At 36.8% G+C, this 24,999-nt stretch overlaps 1 protein-coding gene across 2 annotated transcripts in view; it reads left to right on the top strand.

Annotated features, from left to right (window-relative positions):
• ITSN2 (intersectin 2) overlaps window positions 1–24,999 on the top strand; it is a gene marked incomplete at both ends in the record, with an annotated part of 85,343 nt that overhangs the window by 44,280 nt on the left and 16,064 nt on the right. For both annotated transcript variants that reach the window (XM_084235252.1, XM_084235251.1), the window contains 11 exons: window positions 251–387; window positions 1,376–1,473; window positions 2,748–2,920; window positions 3,545–3,689; window positions 5,727–5,932; window positions 7,814–7,878; window positions 8,671–8,837; window positions 11,623–11,668; window positions 11,753–11,874; window positions 13,518–13,614; window positions 14,068–14,259. In XM_084235252.1, the coding sequence (XP_084091378.1) occupies window positions 251–387; window positions 1,376–1,473; window positions 2,748–2,920; window positions 3,545–3,689; window positions 5,727–5,932; window positions 7,814–7,878; window positions 8,671–8,837; window positions 11,623–11,668; window positions 11,753–11,874; window positions 13,518–13,614; window positions 14,068–14,259 (1,448 nt within the window). The remainder of the gene's footprint in view (window positions 1–250; window positions 388–1,375; window positions 1,474–2,747; window positions 2,921–3,544; window positions 3,690–5,726; window positions 5,933–7,813; window positions 7,879–8,670; window positions 8,838–11,622; window positions 11,669–11,752; window positions 11,875–13,517; window positions 13,615–14,067; window positions 14,260–24,999) is intronic.

Here is a 24,999-nt window from a genome sequence, read left to right as displayed (position 1 = left end):
TTGTCCAGAGCTCTCCTCTTGATTAATCAATTAATTGGTTTTTCCCCTTCATCCATGATCCCACTGTTTCTCCACAGCCCCCCTTCTAAACTCTTTTCTTTATAACAGATATACAGTTATACTAGATCTTATATAGATACATACAAAATAAATAATATTTCTTTCACCTGTTTGGGACAAGATCTTCTATTGTATTTTTTGTGTAAAAAATTTTTTAAGACAACCTGCAACCCTCTTCTTTTATATAAAGGAAAGCAAAGCAAGAAAAAGAAAACTTATGGAGAGAGAGTCTTAGAAAAGAGGAAGAAGAAAAACAAAAGCGACTCCAAGATGAAAAAACACAAGAAAAAGTTCAAGCAGAGGAGCGGAAAGCTGAGGAGAAACAATGTAAGGATAAGAATAAAAATCACAGATTTCCTTTTTCTGATACAGAGCAGCAAAAACAACAAGAAAAATAAAGGTTCTGATGAGGCAAAAGATAGAACAAAAAAGTGAAAATAGATGCTAATGTTGAGTCAGAAAAAAACCTTTTTCTAAATTAAACCTGTATAAGAAGTGTGTAGACTTGACAAAAAGGAAAACAGACTGAGGATAGACCTTGTAGAAAGGAAGAATGTAGTCACTGACTGACTGTAAACAGACCCTGACATGGTCTTTATAGTTGAAGTAAATAGCTTTAAATATTCAATCAGTATAACTAAACTGTTTTAATGAAACACAGTAAAATTTTAAATCTTTGCACACTGACATTTTTTCAGGAGATAAACTTTGTTTTTGATACACATCAGAGTCCATGCCTAAATAATTCTCTCTTTCGGAGGCACAAATCTTTTTGAATCATTATGTTCAAAAATCACTAAGTTAAAGCATTTGTTTGCCTTTGTTCCGTAAATGAACTAAGTAAAGTATATCAAGTCCAGAGGAGTTGTGCACTCTCTGTTTCTCTTGGAACCATCCAGATAAGCGATTGATTTTGATTCAGTTGATTCTGTTTACTTGTTGATCTTTGCATGAGTGACCTTCCCTTTTGTGCTTTTCTTCCCTGTTACGTTTTGACTCCCACGGGTCACACCAGCCTCTTGCTGCTCAGTCTCCTTCCCCCCTGCACTGCTCAGCCCGCGCCCACTCCACCTCAGCCCGTGCCCGCCATGCACCCTTGTTTTACCGCCTGCTGCTTAACATGAATGTCCTTGTTTGGTCTTGCCAGGAGTCTGATTGCTCAAGATATTTAAATTCTGGCAGGCCTTTATCACATGGAATTTCAGTATGCTGTTTGATGCGCCATTTTTTCTAATTTTAAAGAGCACTTTATTGAGTCATAGCAAAGATGTGTATCCAGGAAAGTGGCAAATGATGACCATTATCTTCTCTCTAGGCGAGCTTCCCAGAGCTTTGGTGAATTACAAAGCATTATATCGCTTCGAAGCAAGGAACCATGATGAGATGAGTTTTAATGCTGGGGATATAATACAGGTAGGAAGAATAGTTTTTTATCCAATCAATAGACTGAATACAGTTGTAATAAATTGCTTTCTATAATAATGATCTTGACTCTAGCTTTATGCAGTGGTTTACATTTTTGGACTATACCTTAGATACTACTTCATTTGGTTGAGGAGATAGTAAATACATAAAACTCTTTGAAGGATCTTGGCTTTTGGAAGGGTGATGAAAGAGAAGATGGGAAATCGTGAGGAATATGAGTTGAGGGAAATTGTTCTATTTTTTGTCATTTTTTTTTTTTAACTTGCTGAAGCTTGAACAAACTTAATGAAAGGATCTGCAGAGAAGGAAAGGGTTAATAAGACTGGAGAGAGTAGATCTCTAGTAGAGGGAGATTTTTTTTTTCTAATCAAAGTATAGTTTAGTAAGTACAGAACCATGAGTGTATAGCTCAAATAATTTGTTCACCTGTAATTGTCTATAAAACTATCACTTAGAAACACAAGATGTTACCAGTGTTTGAGGGCCAGGGGCCAGGAAAGAATTCTGTGAGGTCAAAGGACATCAGGCTGTAGAAGGAAAACCTCTGGGAGAAGAACCGAAGCCATAAATCACCTGTGTGTTTTATCTGTTGGGAAATAGTATTCAAAGACTCTGTTGTTCTGCTGGGGAGTGCAAGAAGACTGACAAAAACAGAGAAATCGAAGCAAAAACAAAGCAACATAACAAAATAATAATTAACTATAGGTGAAGTTTACAAGCAAGGAAATGTAATTAGAACCCTACATGACTCAGATGTGAAATGTTTACATTGTCATAATATTATTTAACCAAAAATTATGACATAGCAGTGTTGGTAGAATAAGGGGAAACAGCAAAAGAGAATTGAGTCTTTATTTTCCATAACCAAAAGCTTACATAGTGTCTAAAATTGAAAAATTCAAGAAATAGCATAATTATATTATTTAGAAATATAGAAGATACTACAAAAGAAACAACTAGGAATGACAGATTATCATTAAGAGTAGAAATCAGGGCCATGAGGAGGTGTGGCATCTTCTACCACAAGCCATGTAGAATGCTGTTTATCTTTGAGAAATTGTCTTTTCAACAATGTATTAATGTGAATAAAATTAAAAATTGATTTTTAAAAGGCGCATTGTCAGTCATTAGAGATAGTAATCTATCTAACTTTGCAGAAAATGCCATCATTACTTCATTAGAGGGGCTTAATTCTGATGATAACCTACTCGACAGTACATAGTCGTAGCTCTTTCCACTGTTAACCTTTTTTGTTTCCATAGGTTGATGAAAAAACCGTAGGAGAACCTGGTTGGCTTTATGGTAGTTTTCAAGGAAATTTTGGCTGGTTTCCATGTAACTATGTAGAAAAAATATCAAGTGAAAAAGCTGTGTCTCCTAAGAAAGCCTTACTTCCTCCTACAGTATCTTTACCTGCTACCTCAACTCCTTCTGAGTAAGTTGTTTTTTGTTTATTTTTTTAATTTATTTTTTTTAGTTTCTTTCTTCTGAGTAAGTTTTTAGTTAATAATGGAGTTTATACAGCTCTGCAAATATACAAATACCCAGTAAGTTTTTGTGTCAACCTACTACTTAATCATGAGACAAAAGAGTATATCTTTTTGTCTCAAATTTAATATTGAAATTTAGTAAAAGAAAATAAATAGGTCAATAGTTTGTTCATGAACTATTTTTTCCATAAGTTATGTTTAAATATGTTTAAATGCAATGTATATTGTGTATAAGTTGGTAAATTGGTAGTGCTGGGTCCTCCATGCCTAGAGGTTAAGTCTCAGCTCTATCATTGCCAGGGCCTGAGTTTGATCCCTGGCCAGGGAGCTGACCCACATATGGCACAGCATACTTCTCCTGTCTCGCCCACTGCTCCCCTTAGCAGTGTATTTCAGTAGATCCACCTGTCCTGTTCACCACTGTGTCTCTGGTGAATTCTCTCACCCACCTCATGTCTGGCCTACACCCCAATTCTACGTAAAAATAAATAAATAAAATAATAAATTGATAGTGCTTCAATAGAGTCTAAACAATTAAGTATACTTATATCAAAGTGTTACATTTGCAGATCACTTTCCTCAGATCAACCAGCATCAGTGACTGATTATCAAAATGTATCTTTTTCAAACCTAACTGTTAATACATCATGGCAGAAAAAATCAGCTTTTACTCGCACTGTGTCGCCTGGATCAGTATCACCTATTCACGGACAGGTACGTGTCTTTTGTTTGTGCTTTATTCTTTGACTCTGCTCCTGATTCATATAAAATGAGGAGTTTTGTACACAGCCATCATTCACTCATTTGACCAGAGTCTTGTAGCATCCTGTTTCTGTTCTTATTCATGTGTGAAATAAAATAGAAGAAATTATTATAACAATTCATTCTCATAGTATCAAGTTATGAGCAGCTAAAGTTTATAAGCTCAAACTATCATTTTTATAAATCTGATTATATTCTTAATTTGTAGTCATGAGAAGAGATTTTGGCGTGAGGGTTTTTTTGTTTGTTTGCTTGCTTTTAATAAGTCATTTGCCTAGGAACTGTGTTACATGAATTTAGCCTCTGATTTAGGTGTAACCATTGCAAACATTGTTACATTAACATTATTATTAAGTAATCTCAGACTTACTCAGAATAGGGTGCTGTGGGTTTCACTTTCACTCTATGTTCATTGCATGACCACAGGTTCCAGACATTATATACCAGAAAATTAAGGGGGAAAAAAAAAACTCTGCACGTAACAATTCGTCTTCTAATGGAGACAGACATATGAATAAATAGCAGCAAGGTAGGAGAAATATTAAAGATTTCTGCAGTCTTGAGAGGTATACAGAGGAAAGAGCATTTCATTCGATCTGGGAATTGGACCAGACCTCAAAAGGGCAAGGCATTTGAATAAGACCATTGATGATAAACAGGATTTCACCAGAGACAGAAAATTATTTCTGTGAAAGAACAATTTGGGGACAGTCACTGAGATTTGTGTATAGTATAGCTGGAGTGCAGGATTCATGGAAGAGTTGATAGATTTAAAAGGGTATTAGGAATTGACATGAAATCGGCAATCCATTGAGTGTGGGGAATGAAGAAGAAATAGAAGTTAAAGGAACTTCTTCAGGGTCATTAGTTTAAATAACTGAAGGAACGGTGATACTGTCTGGAGAGGCAATGTGAGAAGAGTAGATTTGTTGAATTCTAAAAATGATTATGTTTTAGACATGCAGCTTAGCTATCTGTATTGGGATAACTTGGATTCACAAGTCTGGAGCTAAAGAGATAAAGTTACACTGAAGAACAGATGAGAACACATAGGCATAAATAACATTCTTTGGGAAATCATGTGGGAAAGGAAAGGAAAGGGGTTAGACCAAATAGGAGCTGTCAGTCCCCAGCCAGTGGATCTAAGGAACTATAGGGGTGTCAGAGTTGTCAGCACTGTTCAGAGATCAGGGAAATTAAGAATTTGGAAGAGGCTTTTGGCTTTGATGTTACCAGTGATCTTGTCAAGAAGAGGTTCAGTTGTATGATGGATGCAGACCTGAATTAGAATGATTGAGGGGTGAAATTGGAAAGCCAGTTTTAGATTGTTCCTTTTTTTGAACCTTAGAAGTAAGCACTGAAGTGGAGAGATTGAAGATTGAAGAGAAGGATTTCATGTTACAGAATACGTTTAGAAAATGGGAGGGCATAGTAGACTTAGCGTACAAGCAAAGATGTTAGCCTTATCAACAGAACAGAACCACTCCTTCCTGTGAGAGAGGAGAGATAGAAAGAATGGATAAGAGTTGGAAGAAGTCATGAGACAGAAAGCAAAAAAGCAGAGGGAAACTGAGCATGGCCACATCTCCATACTAGTGGAGTCAGCCATCAACATTGGGAGTTGAGGAGACGTTGGAAACTGGAGGGAGAAAGGGTTGCAGTAACTCTTTCCCTTTTCATCTGCTCTATACTATGTACTGGATGGATTTATGAATGCATTTCTTGAGTACCTTCCATACCAGTGATACTTAATGCCAAAATGTTTCTTTGAATGGTAGGTATTCAGTCTTTAATTTAGCAGAATGCTATTCAGATGCTTGTCATACGTAATTTTAAGTTGTTTAGTAGATTAAGGTTAAGTCACCATTGATAATAACTTACACCACACCAAACAGGTCTGCTGTTTGAACATAAGCATATAGTATACTAGTAAACAGAAGTCATGGTTACGATTGTCTTTTTTAAAATATTGTGGTTTTGTATTCATAGGGGCAGGTTGTTGAAAACCTAAAAGCTCAGGCCCTTTGTTCCTGGACTGCAAAGAAAGATAACCACTTGAACTTCTCAAAGCATGATATTATTACTGTCTTGGAGCAGCAAGAAAATTGGTGGTTTGGCGAGGTGCATGGAGGAAGAGGATGGTTTCCAAAATCTTACGTCAAAATCATACCTGGGAGTGAAGTGAAGCGGGAAGAGTAAGCGTTTTGTGTGTTTACAGGAAGTGTGAATGTTGGTGTTTTCAACAATGACTTTGCTATGACATTAAATTAAAAGTCTGTGCTTGACTTTGAATATCAAAGAGTAATTCCTAGAGTGAAAAGAACGATCAGATACTTCCACCAGCTTTAGAGTATCTTTTAGTCTAGTTATTTCAGATTCCTAAAGCTTTCAAAGTGCTTAGATCTGTTTGCTTTCTTTGTATCATCAGGTCAGAGAAGTTACCCTTCATTTTCTTTGGAGCACTTCTCCCTGGTTTACTATAAATTATCAATATTTAAAAGCATTTTTACTTAGGACCTCCCCTTTGCTGGTGTAGGACATTCTCGGGTGGCCTCCAGGGTCCTTAAACATCACCTGTCTTATTACTTATAACACACTGTGTTGTAGTTATTTGCTTTCTGACCCATGCCTCCTATTAGATAATAAATTTATAAGGGCAGGATCCATGTCTTCTTTTAAATTTTTGATTTGCACCTCTTCCATGCCTACTGTAATCCTCCTGCATACTATCTATGCTGTCACTTAACTCAGAGAATGAGGACAGGAGCTAGTAAAGAATGGACTGTCAAATGGTTAACTTTCAAATGAATAGAAAGCAAAGACTAGATAAATTCCCCAGCTTTTATTTCCCAGTATGCAGGGGAGTCTGATCACCGAATATCTTTAATACAAAGAATAAGTATTCTAATGTAGTTATGAATAACTATCTCCTGTGTTTTATATGGAATAAAAAAGGCAGTCTGATTTAATGAAAAGGGACTGGTCTTTGGAAACCAAGAGGCTTAAGTTTTTTCTTTCCCAGGCCATGTGGAATAACCTGCTTGGTCTTCAGTTTTCTAATTGATTGAATGAAAAGAATAAACTAAATAATCTTTAAAAATCCCTTCAGTGCTGAAATACTGCGTATCAATTTTAGTTCAAATACAGAAATTTACTTTTCAGATTGACACTGAATTTTAGATTTCAAAGTGTGAAATAACAGCAGTATCAACAAGACCATATAGCTGACAGATATAAGGCCCTTTATAGACATTATCTAATTTCTTGTTAAGGGGTATTTTTGGTAACTTTTCTTTCAGTTGCTCATCTCTTCTAATAAATAAGGCATGTAACTTGACTACCTATAGTAATAGAGAGTTCAGCGCTAAACAAGAGAACCCGTTCAGTTGTAGCCATGAGTTGTATTAAAATTCTACTGTCTCCCTAAAAACTCACTCACAGACCCTGGGGAGCCCCGCTGCATCCTACAGATGTCTACTTCTTAAAAGCAGCAGTCTTCCTGCATTAAATTGGAAGTGTGAAGCTCTGCCTGTTCTGAAATATAAAAACAAAAGTTTATTGTATGTGCGTGTGTGTGTGTGTATATATATATATTATATATATATAAAAATGTAGTGTGCTCTAAATAAGTAATAAAATTTGTACATTGCCCTTATTCTTCGCTATACTAAGCGAAGCCCAATATTTGCTTCTTCTAGTTCCTGCTCATTTATCAGTGGAGTCTTGTTTTTTAAGTTCTTTTAGAAAGGCATTTGAAAACTATAAATGTTAGATTACTTTAATATATTAAAGTAATATATAATAATATAATAAATGTTATAATATAATAAATGTTATATTACTTCAATATATTAAACAATTTAGAAGTTTGTAATTAGGCGGTTCTTAATCCACTAGGATTTCGGTTATGAGGATATTTCTAGACTGTGTGCCAAGGCAGTAGTTAGATTAAGAACCCCTAATAATGGCTGAGCATGGCTGCATGCATCATTGTCTTTCTTGTTTTTTGCTTGATGTCTTTTTAGTTTGTTTCATTACCTTTTTTTTTTTAATCTGTTTGTATGTTTATTTGGCAGACCAGAAAGTTTGTATGCAGCTATAAATAAGAAGCCTACCTCCACAGCCTATGCAGTTGGAGAAGGTAAGCTTTGGGCAATTTGTAAATTAGATGGGAGTTAATTTATCTAACTCCCTACAGTTGTGATCCACCCCTCCCCCTTTCCTATCTTTGTCTTCTGTTGTTCAAATGAAGTTAGGAAAAGCTGCCTTCCTTGAATATTGAGGATATATGAAAAATATGGCTGAAACACGGGGTTCTTTATTAAAAGGTTAGCACTATAAAAATTCAGCATAGATTGCCTCAGTAAATAAGATCATAAATGAAAAGTGGTACAGTGGGGTAGCATGAAGGCTTTTGTTTTCCTGCTATGTATCTAGATTACATATGGTGAGAAGGTAGGTGATTTCAGTACATTTAGTTTACAAATGGTATTGTAATTACATTATACCATATAAATCATCAAATAGGAATTTGAAATCAAGATACATTTATCATAAATATTACAGACTTTTTTTTCTAGAATCTTTGGGTTGTTTGATTCATTAGTAATTTTGAATTTGTCAGCATGCTAAAGAATGAAAGATTATCTACTCTCATTTGTTTATGTTGCTCGAAAATGTCAATGGTAAAAAATGGAGCAGTTTATTTTTTATCTACTATGTTAGGGATTCTATCTGAAAGATACAAGAATGAATAAAATACAGTCTCCAGGTACTCACAGTAGAATGGGGAGGTCAGGCATGAATGATCATAAATTCTATAATGAGTAAACAAAAACTTTGACTTGCTCAAAATCCTTGAGATTAACAATTTTTTTTTTACTACTGTGATCTGACAGCCAAAATTAGGGTTTTTTTGCTTTGTTATCTACAGAGTATATTGCACTTTATCCATATTCAAGTGTAGAACCTGGAGATTTAACATTCACTGAGGGTGAAGAGATACTGGTGACCCAGAAAGATGGAGAATGGTGGACAGGAAGCATTGGAGATAGAACAGGGATTTTTCCATCAAATTATGTGAAACCAAAAGATCAAGAGGTAAGAGTTATTTTGGTATATCAACAGAATCATTCCATTCTCATTGATCAAGATGCATATTTAAAACACTCTCGTGTGGGCTTACAGTCAGACTACTTTGGTTACAAGGAAAAACCATTTAAGGTGGCACCAAGTAAATAGAGTTTATTGTTGAGGTTCAGTTAGAGATAAGGGAAACAGGATGTCATGAAATTTCAGAACAAGAATCGTGATAACTAATGATCGGGAACAGTTCCCAGTGAGGGTAGCTTGCAAGGGACCACCTAGCAGGAGTTTGTAAATCTTTGAGACTGTGGCATTATGTGATTAACCTACAGTCTGAGTTCCTGCTGCTTTTCATTCCACCACTAAATGGGATAGTGCAGCAGTTCTAGAACTTTTTTGGTTTTAGGAACTTCTTACATTTTTTAAAAAAGTTACTGGGAATTCCAAAGAGTTCTTTTTAAATATATGGATAATATCCAGTGATATCTGCCATATTGGAAATTTGTATTTAGGGAATATTAATTCATGGTAAAATAACAAAATTAAACCCACTATGTGGTAAGAGAAATAACTTGCTGCGCCACCAGGGGAGGCCCAGAAATAACTTGCTTTTTATGAAAAAACAATATATTTTCAAACATAAGTTTAATATAAATATCTAAGGCAGCTAGATTCTCAGATATGTTTCTATATTCAGTCTGTTGTGATATGGTCTTTTGGCTGAAGTATGTGAAGAAAATTAAATGCACACAGGTATGGGAGAAGATAGGGAAGTATTTCAATAACATTTTTGAAAATCTGTGGATATTCTCTTCAGTGTTATACCAAAACTTGACAAGTGTTAATTGTTCTAGGTTAGTTGCAGCATGGAATTTGAAGCTGTATCAATGAACGCATCTTAGTTTTGCATGAAAATTAAACAGTCTGTTTTGCACATTAAATAGATCTCTCACCCATGCATGATGTGACATCATTTATTGCTTATTTGGACAATACTGAATCAACTGAATTATGCAAATATTTTCTTTACTAATACATTTCATTATACAATATCAAAAAACCACATTTGGTAACATCATTACTGATCTCATAGAAAAGTCTTTAAGTACTTTGAAACTGTCAAACTCAAACATGTATTCCAAAATTAAAATTTTCCTTTGAAAGCGTCAATTTTATCATTGTCAAAAATCCTGTTAGCTGTTTTCCTTGATGCATAGCTTATTTCAGTCATCTTTGAGAAAATGTCTGTTAAACCCCAAAGTTGAATAGCTTGTCATGTAGCTGTTCTTTTTTTTTTTTTTTTTTTTTTTATAGAGGCATGCTTTATTTATTTGTTTGCTGGTTTTGTTTTGTTTTGTTTTTGTTTATACATGCACTGGGTACAGTCAGAAGCGCGGGAGGGTGAGAGAATTCACCAGAGCCAGAGCGGGAAGCAGAGCAGGCAGAAGGACCGAAGTACACTGCTGAGGGGAGCAGCGGGCGGCAGGAGAGGTCTGCACGCCATGTGGGACCCTCCTCTGGTGGCCGGGGAGCAGCCGGGGATCGAACCGGCGCCGCAGAGGCCGTGCGCAGCTTCGCAACCCAGCGCTCAACCGCTGCGCCACCGGGGAGGCCCTCATGTAGCTGTTCTTTATAAAAATGTTCCACGGAAGTGTAACTTAGCCACATTTAATCACACAAGTGCTTTTCCTTGAGAACCATCATAATGCAGTATGCAACAGAAATGCTGCAGACACAGTTCATTTAGTCACACAGAATTTTAAGATGTGTACTTGAATATTAAGATCCAATACGTGTTGTACTGCTTACTGAAGCACATTTATGTGAAACTGGCTTAGCTTGTTTCACCGGAAGCACGTGGCCGTGGAGAGCATGTAACCTGCTAGTGTAACCCATTGCCACTGCCGGGATTCATGCCAAGGCACCAGCAGTTTCACCCACTGATGGAAGTGTCAGCACCATGGAAGAGGTTAATAGTGTCTTGGTAATGTGAAAACAGTGTCTCCCGGACCCCTGAAAGGGGTCAAAGATGGGCCCCACGGGTCCACAAGCCACTTGTGAAGCCCCTGAGCCTCTGGGTTGATGTCTAGCTTCTGCCGCTTAGAGGCTCGTTGACCTTGTACAGATCACTTCACTTTTCTGTGCCTCAGTCTACTTCTCTAAAATGGATGTAATCATAATTATCATGAAAATTAAATGTAAGTGAACGTATGTAAAATTCTCAGAGCAGTCCATTACCTCTTTATTGCCCTCAATTCTGCATCAGTATTTTAAATACAGCTGTGTCCACTAAAAGGAAAAATGTTTACACCCTTCCCTTTTCTTATTCAAATTCTAAAAAAGAGGAAACTTGGCTTTATCCTGTAAAGTTAAACAAGTATTAGTCGCCACCCAGGATATGTATTTTTTGTTCTTTGGTCAGCTTTAGGGGGAACATAGCAAAAATGATGTTAGTGATATTGCTCCCTCTGAAGAGATTCACATATGCCATAACATCCAGAACACATGTGTTGTGTGTGCACATTGATTCTAACCCTATTGATGAGATATATTTTGCCTAGATAGATAGTCATATTTAATATTCAGGGAAGATCCAGAAAATAAGTAAGTCCTAGTGGGTCATGGATGCTAACATCAGCCACTTAAACATAATGTATTGCCAGACCAGATCTTCCCAAATGTTATGGTCATTTAAAGGAACAAGAATCCTGCAAATTAGAAATCTCTAATTCCTAATAATCTTTATAATTTTTACATATGTGTTGTTAGAAAATGATAAAACACTATCTTTTCCTTATAGAGTTTTGGGAGTGCAAACAAATCGGGAACATCAAACAAAAAACCTGGTATGTATAGTAATGAAGTTTGAAGATTTCTAAATTGTTTATTATAGTCTTGAATTCATAGTTTCTCATTTCTCTTCTTTCCAGAGATTGCTCAAGTAACTTCAGCATATGTGGCTTCTGGTTCTGAACAACTTAGCCTTGCACCAGGGCAGTTAATACTAATTCTAAAGAAAAATACAAGTGGGTGGTGGCAAGGGGAGTTACAGGTAATAATCTTTAAATACATTTATTATCTTATATAAGTAATGCATGTTTATTAAAAAAATTTAGATACTCTATAGTCATGCTACTTAGAGATAATTGATATATTTTAGTGGATTATGTTTCTCTCTAATCTTTTCCCTGTTTATTTTTAGTACAGTTGAATTGTTGTCATAAGTAACAAATATAAAGACATAATTGTTTTCCAATAACTCCTGCTTTAATAAACCATAGGTCACCTTCTTAAAGAAAAGCATAGCATTGTCTTGCATGGGGTCACCTTAGACTTGCAATATAAAAGACCTGTGGGAGAAAAATATGATTCCCACTGTATACTAAGAGACACTGCCCATTAAACTCTTCTTCCCATTGAAATGAGCCTGCTTTTTTTTCTGAAATGTTAGCAGAGACAGTTATTGCACATGTTTTTGATACAGAAAAAGTTCTCTCCTATAATTTCCTTGGTAGTTAAAATGAAAAGAGCACTTTAGGATTAAAGGATGGTGGAGAGGGACATAATGTATTTTAGTATAAGGTTGATATATGATTATAATATAGAAGGTAGATGTAGCGTCATTCTTGCAAGTCAGCAAGAATGCTTAATTGCTCAAAAACAGTGAGGGTTCAAAATTTATAATCTTTTTGAATAACCTGAAATTCCACCTTTTGATTTCCTTTAAAGATTGACCCAATTAAGTGGAAAACTTGACTCTCCACAAATTTTATTTATGATTTCCTGATTACTTAATTACAAAGCCCAAAGAAGGATTTAAGCATTGATTTGGATATATTAGGAGAACTCTAGAAAAGTCATTGTAGCTTATAGATTATTATTATATGAAATAAGTGGAGAACTTTGAGGCCAAAAGACGAGCAAAAAACACTTCTACAAATTGCGTCTTCAGTAGCACTTTGAGATGCGTGTGGAGTTTTCCATGTGTTTAATATTGACCAGTGTTGAGTTCAGGGACCTCCGCGATCACACACAGGTTCAGTTATTCACTAGGACTCACAAACATTATGAAGCACCAGTATACTCAGGATAGTGGTTTATTATAGCCAAGTAATATAAATTCATATTGCCAAGGGAAGATGTGTATGGGACAGAGTCCAGGAGGGTTCCAGATACAGAGCTTTCAATTGTCCTCTCCCAGTGGACAGCATTAACTCCTCTTGACAACAGATTGTGAAAATAGAGTATTGCCAACCAAAGAAGCTCACCGGAGCCTTCGTGTTCAGAGTTTGTATTTAGGTTCCATCACTTAGACATGCAGTCTCCAGTTCCTCCAGAGATTGACCCAAGCTCCCATCATAAATCACATCGTTAGACCATGGGTGTGGGCAAGACCCACAGGTTAGCTAAGTCATTTTCTGGTCAGGATATGCCAAAGGTATGGACATCATCTCTTAGGAGCCAGAGGCTCTTTGGGCAAGGTTAAATTCTTTTTTTTAATTGAAATATAATTGACATACAATATTACATTAGTTTCAGGATACAGCATCATACTTCAGTGTATTTGTATATTGAATATATGTATTTTTCACCTATTTAAATTATTTACTGAAAATAGCCAGGGTTTTACTAATGTTTAAATTCTTCACACTTGTTTTTAATCTGTCTTTTATATTCCTTTTGCTAATTTTACAGGCCAGAGGGAAAAAACGACAGAAAGGATGGTTTCCTGCCAGCCATGTTAAACTTTTGGGTCCAAGTAGTGAAAGAACTACACCTGCCTTTCATCCTGGTATGGAAGTGGGTTAACTTGTATTTCATCTTAGAGAAGTTCTTTTAAAATTCAGCAGTTTCTTAAATTAGCTAACTGAAAAATACGTTTAAAAATGTGTCCTTTCTTTACCTCTCCCTTAAAAAGTACTGTGCCACCGAGAACTTCCTTTCTAAACTGTTCAGTGTTGAAACAGCTATACTTGAACCACTTCAACTCCTCCAAATTTTTCAAAGTGGAATTGTAGTCCATCACCCTTAAAGTGAAGCAGTTCACTGGATTTTTAATTATAGTTGGGAAAATCTTGTTTCTGGAAAACAGGGAATGGGGGAAGGCGGAGGATGAGAGAGAGCAGCCAAAGGGAAAGTGTAGGCTAATTTTAATACTTAATTTTAGAGTAATTTACATCCTCAGGGAATTTTAACTTGGTTCATGTCGGGGTAATTAATTTGTTATTTTGTCTCTTTCTGGTAGTGTGTCAGGTGATCGCTATGTATGACTATGCAGCAAATAATGAGGATGAGCTAAATTTCTCCAAGGGACAACTTATTAATGTTTTGAACAAAGATGACCCTGACTGGTGGCAAGGAGAAATCAACGGGGTGACTGGTCTCTTTCCTTCAAACTACGTCAAGATGACGACAGACTCAGATCCAAGTCAGCAATGTGAGTAAAGCCAAATCTGCCTCTCTGCTAGCGCGCAGGCTTGCAGATAAGCGCAGCATTCGTGGCGGGTGCACACGTCTTACACCCACGCGCTTAGCAAATGCATGTCAGTGTTTGAAGCAAGAATGCACAAAAGAAAGCTTTTCACAAGGTCAAGAGTTATACTGCTCTATTTTAAATATTTTTCTCCTTGCTGTTAGACTTTATCTGGGAAAAAAAAAAAATTATGGTTCTCTTACCAGCTCTTTAGTTACGACAGCAGTCGGCTGCAGCCTCCCTCCACCACGGTCCTTTTTTTAGCATCCAGTGTTCTTTTTCAGTTTAATAAAGAATAGCTAGTAATATCATCCAGGTTAGAAGAAAATTAAAAACCCACTTAAACTGTTTGCAGAACTTTCATACAGTGATTTTTTTTTTTTAGATAAATAGACCTCATGTCACAAGAGATTATGACTCAAGGTATATATCACTATTTTTAAAGTATGGGTCCAGATCTCAAAGTGTGAAATTTGGTATTACGTACAATTATCTCTTGATAATTACCTAGTCTTTCTTATATTTGACAATTAAACATAGCATTAATAATAAATGAGGGACTCAACAGTCCATGGAAATAAATACCTTTTACCTTTATAAAATGAATGTCACTTTTCTCAACCCTTTGGATTTTTTTTCCTACAAAATACATCATGATTTGCATTTTTATCATACATGTGAAATTATCTAAAATAGACATTCATTTTAATTTAATTGCTAAGGACACAGAAATGATAGCCAAGCTGAGATACATCTAGGTTTTTGATACTATTTTGTGAAATATATTCTGCATTATTGTCACTTTAGAGTCTACAAAGATACTTCTCATCTTGGGAGATAAATTTTAGTTACTTTAGGTAAAAGTAACTTAATTTCCCAACTTAGAGGTGAGAGGATTCCAGATTTTATCGTTTGAACAATCCCAAAATCACCTCAGGGTCTCAAGAGAAGTAGTGAAGAAGAGCTCTCCGACCTGGGTGAGCTTGTTAAGTCTAATGGTTTGGCAGTCCATAGTGCTAGCCGGCTCATCTGAGCAATGAGAAACCCCAGAGGAGGCTTTCCTGGGCCTGAGAGAGGGTGGTGCTGGGTCTGGCAGATCTTTGGCTGTTGCTCCCTGGAGTGTGTGGGTGCTTGGATTGTCACAGCATCTGTGATCCAAGTGTGAGCCAAAGGTTTTGCTGTTGTCTACCTTGTTTTCCAGTGGGGGGACCCTTTTTTTCCAGTTAAGTCTTAAATGATAGATTCAAAGGATAAATAAAGCAGTAATAAAAGAACAGCCAGGACTCTGGCCCCAAGCCTCACCTTCCTTTCCACTACCTGTTCTATGGCAGCCCCATCAGGTTCCCCTCTGAGGATCATTTTTACATCTCTGTTCTAAAGAAATCTACTTCATTCAAGACAGTCGTGACCCCCAGAAAATTACCTTCCCAGACATTGATTGACAGCTTTTTTTCTTAAACATAATAGTTTGTCAATAAATGTTTGATACATAAATGATATGGAAAATAGATTAGCATGAGTTAGTTCTCCCAATACACACTTGCCATGGAAATTATTTTGGCCAGAGAATGCCATTGACTAAGCGATAGGAGGTATAAGTCTTAAAAGGGCCCTGTCCGATAGAACATTCTGTATTGAGGGAAATAGTCTGCCTTTGCACTGTCCAATACCACTGGTCACTTGGAGCTTTTGAGCATTTAACGTATAGCTAATATGACTGAGAAACTCAATTTTAAATTTTACTTAGGGTCTCCCTGCTGGCACAGTGGGTTGAACGCTGAGCTGTGAAGCCGTCCGCAGCCTCTGCAGCGCAGGTTCAATTCCTGGCCGGCCAGGCAGAAACCCACATGGCATGGCAGACCTCTCCTGTCTCGCCTGCTGCTCCTCTCAGCAGTGTCTTCGGTCTATCTGCCTGCTCTGCTCCTCTCTCTGGTGAATTCTGTCACCCTCCCGTGCCTCTGACCTGTACCCCAGTTCTTGTATAAATAAATAAAATCTTTAAAAAAAATTTTACTTAATTTTAATAAATTTAAGCCTAAATAGACATTTGTAGCTGGTGACTACTATATTCGTCAGTGCAACTAGAATGACAACTTACTTCAGGCCCTCCTGAAATGAAACCAGAGATAGCAATATTGAAACAGACACATGAAGAAAAAGAAGTTGTCCTTTAGTCAGTACTGACCAGCATCATAATTTTAAAGGAACAAAAAATTCCCCTTGCGATTCAGATTTCCTTTCTATGGTATTTATATAAATACCGTATGTTAACATTCTTCACACTGTTCAGTTAACAAATTCCCTCACTTGGTAAGTATTCTTTGTCTGTATGTACATACTGGGCAATGGAAGTAGTCATAAAAGTGATCATTAAATCAGAAATACCACTGCGAAGTAGCTGTAGAGTTTAACAGGGAACAGACTTTCAGGTAAATGCAGCAGGTGCTAGAATGAATATTTGCATAGTATGTGTTGGGAAAAGATTCCCTAAATCTATATGGGGAAAGAAAGCTAGTTGTGGAAGACTTTACAGAGTATTTGAAGTGGGACATTCAGGATAAGCAGAGATGCAGGTATTGAGGATAGAGGAAGAGAGGGGTGGGCAGAAGGTTCCAGTTATTTTCATGATCATTTTACATATTTAGGAGCTGGGTAAATTGAATGTTCAAGAGGTTATTTGAAAATAGGAGCAGTTTCAAAGTTCTTTTTGTTATAAAAGATTTGCCAGTATCTTACCTATTACTTTGCCTTTTATTATTGAGTGTGTTTTGTTTTTGTTTTTGTTTTTGTTTCCGTTTACCATATCTAAAAACTGAGAACCTTATTGTTTTACCTAAAAGGATGAACTGATGTTCATCATCCTTCCTGGAATATAAAGGTGGTCAATTCTGCCGTTGAGAACAATTCCCAAGTAGATTTCTCTGAGAATGCTTATTGTTTCTATAAGATAACTGTTCAAATCTCCTGAGAGCAGGGAGGGGAATATGGGTTTTGTGGGGTTTTTTTTCCACTTAAAATAATTATCAAACATTGAAGAATCATAATTAGCATTTTCACAGAAAATGAGGAAGATAAAGAATAAAGTTAATTGCATTGGTTGCTGTGAGATTCACTCACATTATGTTTCTCTAAGCCAATAACTTTAATGGGATGTGGTTCAGAAAACTTAAAATCCTTAAAGTCAGGAAATGAGTTTATTTCTTTGTTGTTCCTACCTAGCTTTTTAGAAATGAAAAATTTGTTTGTAGTCTTTGTAGAATCAGTGACAACTAGTTAAATTTTAGACTAGCATTTGTTTTTCTTTGACCTTGTGTTATTTTCATTTTATCATGTAATTAGGATATGTTTTAAAGGTTACAAATTTTAATAGTTCAAATTTGTTTAATTGACGTTGTATGTTATTAGTCAAATTTTTTTCTCAGCCACTTAATTTGCATTATGTTCATTTTATTCCTCATTTTTCTTTTTATAGGACCCAATGTTGTCTTCAGTGTGAAAGCACCTCAGAGACCCACTATCCAAGTTTGACTCTAGCGTGGAGGCAGGGCAGGCAGCCCTGATCAAATATCTCCTACACAAATCATTAACTTCGTTTGAATGTTAGAGCCACTTGTGATTATTTCTTTGTGTTTCTAATTTACAGTTAAAATTTATCTGTAACAAGTTAAAGGATAGTGGGTCTTTGTGTGGCTTTCCCTGCTATTCACTCTGACATCCTTTAGCATTTTTCTCCTTTTTTAATTTGTTAATTGTAGGTCATTAGCATGCATTTTGAGTTTGCCCTTACGTGGTGGGAGTTCAAACACACAAAGACCCACTATTTGCACAAGCTGTTGTCGCTGATTTGAAATGGGCTGCCATGCTTAACTAATGTTACTGCAACATGTGTCTTCATACAGAATTCAGATAAAACTCGCTTATGTTTTGCTATTATGTTTGATCTAATCCTAGTCACAGTGTGCTCTTAAATGGTTCAATATATGATTTGCTCCCAAATATGCATTGTTTATTACTTTCTAACATGCCACTATGAGTAAAAAATTTGTTTCAAGACCAAGAACTGGAAATAACCTTTTCTCTGTTTTCTGTGTATTTCTGGGTGGAAGCCATGACATTGAGGGGAGCTTTTCTTATCTCAGACAAGAGGCACGTGTCCTGCCTCAGCAGCACGTGCAGAGTAGATGTGTCTGCCATGCTTCGGCTGCCCAAGCATGCACATTGCTGTGGCTGCTCCTTTAGGGTCTTTATGTGCTCTGGGCTATGAAGATATTGCATCCTGTCCAGCAGAGTCAATTGTCACTTTTTATTGATGACCTAAAAATGGATTATTTTTGAGGAATGAAAGACTCCCATCACTGACCGAGATAGAAAACCTTCCCCAGCTTAGATGTCACTTACATCTATAATACACTTTAAAGTCAAAATTTGTGTTACCTATTTTAATCAAGTGACTATATCTCCCATGTCACAAAAGGACTCTGGTTGGCGTTCTTCTTAATTGATGTATTTAATAAGGAATCCTGGAAGAGGTTAAATGCCCCTGAAGCAGGCATACAGGCACTGTCTTGTCAAAAATTCAAGTGAAGGAAACATGTTCCTTTATGTCCATTGAAGCCGCTTTGAGACTGGGAGGTTGACTTTACCCTCCCAGAGTTTTCTGGCTCCTGTCTGTTCTTCAACCACGTTGGCTACTTTGGCGTGGGAGTTTACTACTTTTCCTTGAATGGAAAACACTTTGAAGATAATAAACATTATCATAAACTAATAAATGCAAGAGTATTTAGCTGAAACAAAAAGGAGTTCTAGTAGACAGTATTAAACTATATTTGAAAATCAGTAACAAGATTATGCAATTTAAAATGTTTACAAACTGCAGTGCAACCTACTGTTTATGAATGTCACAGTACATCAGGAAAAGTGTACATACAATCACCGAGTCTTATTTCCTCAGAGTTCTTTAGGATGAGAAAATGTGCTTTTTTATATTTGAGTTTAGGAGCATATTTTGTGCAATATTTATGTTCATGTGCCTATACATTGTGAATGAATGATTTCAGTCCTGCATTGCCTAAGTCATGACTTTATGATACTTGAGAGAGATCAGCAGCTTAGTTGGAACTTCACAAAGTGCAAATGTCAGTGTTCCAGCACGCTGCCCATTGTTTAGCTGTGTGGTGATCAGCACATGTGCTCCCTGGGGCAGGGATTTCTAGTTATCAGTCACCTCAGTTTTTAGCATTCGGCATCATCATGATACTTTTATAAAATACGACATTAATAGGAAAGCAATAATATCACTTCACAGGTAGAATAACAGACTTGCCTGTAGCCACCATAGGAGATACTGGATTGCATCCTGGTGAATTCAATTGATCTTCCAAATTGTGTAGATTACTCAGTCTTGCCTTTATTTTCTGAGCATTCTGCTTTTGTACCCTTTGGTTGAGTTCAGATTAAGAACAATTACTTTCCATCTATTTTAAACCCAAAGGTTAGAAATCTGACTACTGCAAATTAGCCATGTGACTTAGTATAACATTTTGTCTTCACAATTTTGAATTTGGGCTTCTCTGATACACTGATACATTCTTTCAGAAGTATTTTTATAGCTCAAATCACTTCACCAATACAGATTATTCAGAATGACATTCAGGTAGAGCTTAGCATTTGTAATCAGTTTGAAAATAGTATTCCTTAGGTATGTGAACTAAATCACATAAATCAATATTTAAGCTGAATGTCAGCCTGGAAAATAAATTTACTATATTTACTGAAATACCTCTCTTTGTATAGGTATTTTGATATATATTGAGAGAAAGCTACAAGTAAAGGAAATTGTATGGCATATAATAATAACCCAAGTCCTTCTTAAAAGCGCATGTGTTCCTTTGCAATACCTCATTTTCCACCATGTGTTTATTCTCTTCAGTATAAGGGGCAGCTTTCAGTTTGCTTAGAAAGGAACATTAGATGGAGTTTTTCAGAAATACAGGATATTAAAATAGGGGCACAAATAAATAAATCTGAACCCCTGAATAAATATGAACCCTGTAGGAAGTAAAGAATCAAAATACCTGTTTATTTAAAAATTGCAATATATAATCATTTTAAAAATATGTGATTAAACCAATGGGTTTTCCAACAATGAAAAAAAAACAGTTCTAAAACCAAAACTGATTTAAAAAAAATTTAATCAACCCTAACCTTGCATAGTTTCATCTGAAACATAAAGAATCATTTAAATATATAAAACAGCTATTAAAATGATGCAATTGCTATTTTATTAGCAATCCATAGAAATGATCCCTGAAAGTGTAGTCTTGTAACTGGTATTTTAATGTCTTAAAATAGAGTAGGAATACTGATAGCTTAAGATTTAAAAAAAGTGGAGTAAGGAAAGGTAGAGAAAGAAATGCCAATTTCACTCCAAAGCTTTATTTGCCAAGTTTTCTTAGAATGAATTTTACCACGTTATAAATTCTTGTAAATAGAATCTCTAATGGAAAACACTTAGAGACTTTTGCCTAAAGTGGCATTATTGGATGCTGCTGTGATGCTACTGTAATGTAATAAATTATTAAATTGTTGCAAAGTGCTGGTTTTTGCCTTAAATTTTTATTTTGTGTGTCTTGAAAATTATAGTATTAAAGGTGTTGGATTGTGCAAATGCTGGGCACGCTTGGCATGAGGTGATCTGTTTTTATTTTTACAAAACTGTAATATAACTATGCAAGTGTGTTTATTAAAAGGACACAAACTACATTACTTGTATTGTGTATTTCTTTTGAAGCATCCTTTAAAATTTATTTTTTAATTATTAACATGTAGTCATGGTAGAATTTCTCTTTTTCCTGAAAATAGTCTCTGGGCATAGATCAGCAAAGTATTTTATGTAATGGGGTAAGAGAAATTTTATGTGGTCAAGATTGAAGTAGTTTAATCCAAGATAATCATATGTATCTTAAAAGCAACGGAAATTTTGATTTCAAAGTATCGTCTAGCATAATAATAATAATGATAATAATAGGCTACTATGTTGTTTACAGTTTTTATTACAACTTTTTTCTAAAATGATTGGAAGGAACTTACAAGTTGATACTCATTGCAAATGTAGAATGAGATATTTTTACTATAAGAGCCTCCATAAAAGAGACTGCAGTGAATGCTTGGGGGCACCAGAGTTAACCACCATCAAGTTAGTGGTTTCACATTGAGTGCAAAATGTGAATCAAAATCCAATCAATGTCCAGTGTAAACACCTCACAAAAACCTTTCCTCATCTCTAGAAAGACTCTCAGCTAACAGGCAGTGAGCATTTGCGTTAGGCCAAATGGAATCGCAGCTACTGGGAATATGAAAATGAGCGTCAGAAGACCCTAGACTTAGGTACTACTTAGCTCTGTGGGGAGATCAGACACATTTGCAACTAATTATAAAACAGCATGATGCACACAGTGACAACTATTTGCTAGGCACCAAAAGAATACAGAGAAGGAATATCTAATTCAACCGTGCATATAGATCAGCGAATCTGAGAAGACTTCCCAGAGGAGGCAGCTACCAGATCCATAAAATAAGTAGGAGGAAACCAGATTGAAGGATGGGATGGTGGAGTGTACCAGAAAGACACAAAACAGCAGGGTTTGGGGCTGTGATTATAAGCAGTTTATGACTGCTGGAGTAGATGCAAAGGCAGGAAATGAAAGTTTTAACTTGAAAAGCCGAAGAGGGGCTAAATCAATTATTCTTTTGTTTTGCTGTCATGGAAGCACCTCGGGAACTTTAAAAGTATATTGATGCCCAAGTCCTGATTTAAATGGCCTGAAGTATATCCCGGACATGGTGATTTTTCAGAGCTCCCCAGGGGATTCTGATAAGGAAGGCATGGTACAGAAAAAGTGGCGAGTGAGTTCACTTTCTGAGGAAACATTGGAAGGAGTTAGGGATTGATGGAATGTGTGGGCAGGTGGAGAGTCAGCTGGGCCCCCACATTGTATCTTGGTGACAGGATAGAATAATGATTCCACTGACAGCATTAAAAATAATCAGAGTTGGAGGGAGATAAGTTTGGTTTTGATTACGAAGTACCGTGGGACATGAAGATAGAATTGTCCATGGGCCTCCCTGGTGGCACAGCGCTTGAGCGCTGGGTTGCGAAGCTGCCCGCAGCCTCTGCAGCGCCGGTTCGATCCCCGGCTGCTCCCCGGCCACCGGAGGAGGGTCCCACATGGCGCGCAGACCTCTCCTGCCGCCCGCTGCTCAGCAGTGTACTTCAGTCCTTCTGCCTGCTCTGCTCCCCACTCTGGCTCTGGTGAATTCTCTCACCCTCCCGTGCTTCTGACTATACCCAGTGCTTGTATAAATAAATCTTAAAAAAAAAAAAAAAAAAAAAAGAATTTTCCAGTCAGATGTAGTTAAGATACACAGACTCCGATGTGTATCAGCTGATATAATGATAGTTGTTGAATCACTGAAAATAAACATGACTAGGGAGAAAAGTCCTTGGAGGGTCTCAGCAGTGAAGGGTTGGATGGTGACAGGACCCTTGAATGAGGAGATTTTGGTGCTAACATTGCCACCATTTTAAATAAATTAATAAAGTTCTGACTGTATAACTCTCATACTAGTGAGATAAATCTGTACCTTACTGAGCACTTACTTGTCTGGGTACTTTTCTAAGATCCTTGAATGCTTTTTCCTTATTATTGTTTTCAAAGTTAGGAAATTAAAAAAGTTAAATAACTTGTCCAAGGTTACAAGCTGATAAATGGTAGCAAGTGCTCTGGCTCTTGAACCATGCTTAGCCTCTACATTCCTGGGCTGACATTGTCAACATTTTTATATTAATGAAGTTACTCCAGAATGACCATCGTTTGAAAAGAGGAAAGTCAGAGATGGCATCATGTGTTCTCTATGTCATAGGTACATGCAGAGAAGAGACAAGGAGGCAAGGACTGAATATAAGAAACAAGGACAGGTGTCTTTAAGAGTAAAGGAGGAAGCTGAACTAAACTTGTTTTTGGTCATGTACCATGGAGTCCACCCACTTAACGTGCACAGCTGAATGGCTTTTAGTATGTTGGAAGTTGTACAATTATTGGCGCAATTGTAGAACATTTTCATCACCTCAGTAAGAAACCCTATAACTTTTAGCTGTGACCCACCTATCTTCCTGTTCCCCCCTCCCAGCCCATGGCAATTACCAATAACTTATTTTAGCCTCTTTTAGACATAGCAATAAATGAAATCATAAAACGCATGGGGTTTTGTGATTGGCTTATTTCACTTAGCATAATGTTTTCAGGGTGCATCTAGGGTGTAATGTATATAAGTACTTCATTCCTATTTATGGCCAAATAATATTTGATTATATGGATATACCAAATAATTTGTCAATTATATGAATTTGGGTTACTTCTACTTTGAAGCTTCTGTGAATGATACTGCTCTGAACATTTAGGTACAAGTTTTTGTGTGGACATATGTCTTCATGTCTCTTGGATATTTACCTGAGAGAAAAATGACTGGATCACATGGTAATTCCATGTTTTTAAAGAACTGCCAGACCATTTTCCAAAGTGGCTGGAACATAAGCAGTGTACAAGGATTTCTGTTTCTCCACATCTTCACTACCACTCATTATTAGCCGGCTTTTTATTTTAGCCATCCTTGGGTAGCAAGTGATACATTATTGTGGTTTTGATGACTAATGATGTTGAGCATCTTTTTTTTTATTAAAGATTTGTGTATTTATGCATACAAGAGCTGGGGTACAGGCCAGAGATGTGGGAGGGAGGAGGTGGTGAGAGGATTCACCAGAGACAGAGTGGGGAGCAGAACAGGCAGACTGACAAAATACACTGCTGAGGGGAGCAGCGGGCAAGTCAGGAAAGGTCTGCTGCACCATTTGGGTTGTTTCCTGGCTGGCGGGGGGATCGAACTTGTGCTGCAGAGGCTGCAGATTACTTCATAGTGCAGTGCTTAATCCCTTGCGCCACCAGGGAGGCCCAGTGTTGAACATCTTTTCATGTGCCTGTTGGCCATTTGTACGTCTGCTTTGGAGAAATGTGTTTTCAGATCTTTAGTATAATTTTTAATTGAGTGATTTATCTTCATAATCACTTTTTCTACTTTGTTTTAACAAGAACAATAAATTATGAAAGATGTGCTTAAAAGAGATGTCTTGATGCTGTTGTCAAAAGGTAAAATCACTTCAAGAACGTGCTAAAGTGCATGTAAGGCAGGCTGCTGTGAATCCTGCCTCTCCCTGCTCACCGCTCTGAGCCTGAGCCTCATCTGTGTAATGAGACTAGAAATACCTGCATTATAGATGAGACTGTGAGATTTATGAAGCACTAGTTCAATGTCTGTTGCATAGACACTGCTATTTCTAGTATCTAACAGCTAACACTGTCTGCTGATGGACACTCTGATGTCTGACCTGGTTATTAAGTGCTGGGGTTGGAACCTGAGTCCAGATCTGACTCCAAAGCTCTGGCACTTAGCCATCCCCATGCTGCTTTCTGTTAAATGGAAGCTACTGTAATTCCCAATCATAAGAGCAGGCATCAGTTAATTCCAGGAGACATGTGAGAAGATGGTAAAGAGAATTAACTGCTTAAATGAAACCAAACTGGTCAAGTTACATTTCTAGGTGCTGGGAGAACCCGCTGCTGAGAGCTCTGTGTCATTAGTGATGGTCTG

Source organism: Talpa europaea (genome assembly GCF_964194135.1).
Source record: "Talpa europaea genome assembly, chromosome: 6".
NCBI classification, from domain to species: Eukaryota; Metazoa; Chordata; class Mammalia; order Eulipotyphla; family Talpidae; genus Talpa; species Talpa europaea.
The sequence above is the reverse complement of the archived record's forward strand: the minus strand, read 5'-3'. Positions and strand labels throughout refer to the sequence as shown.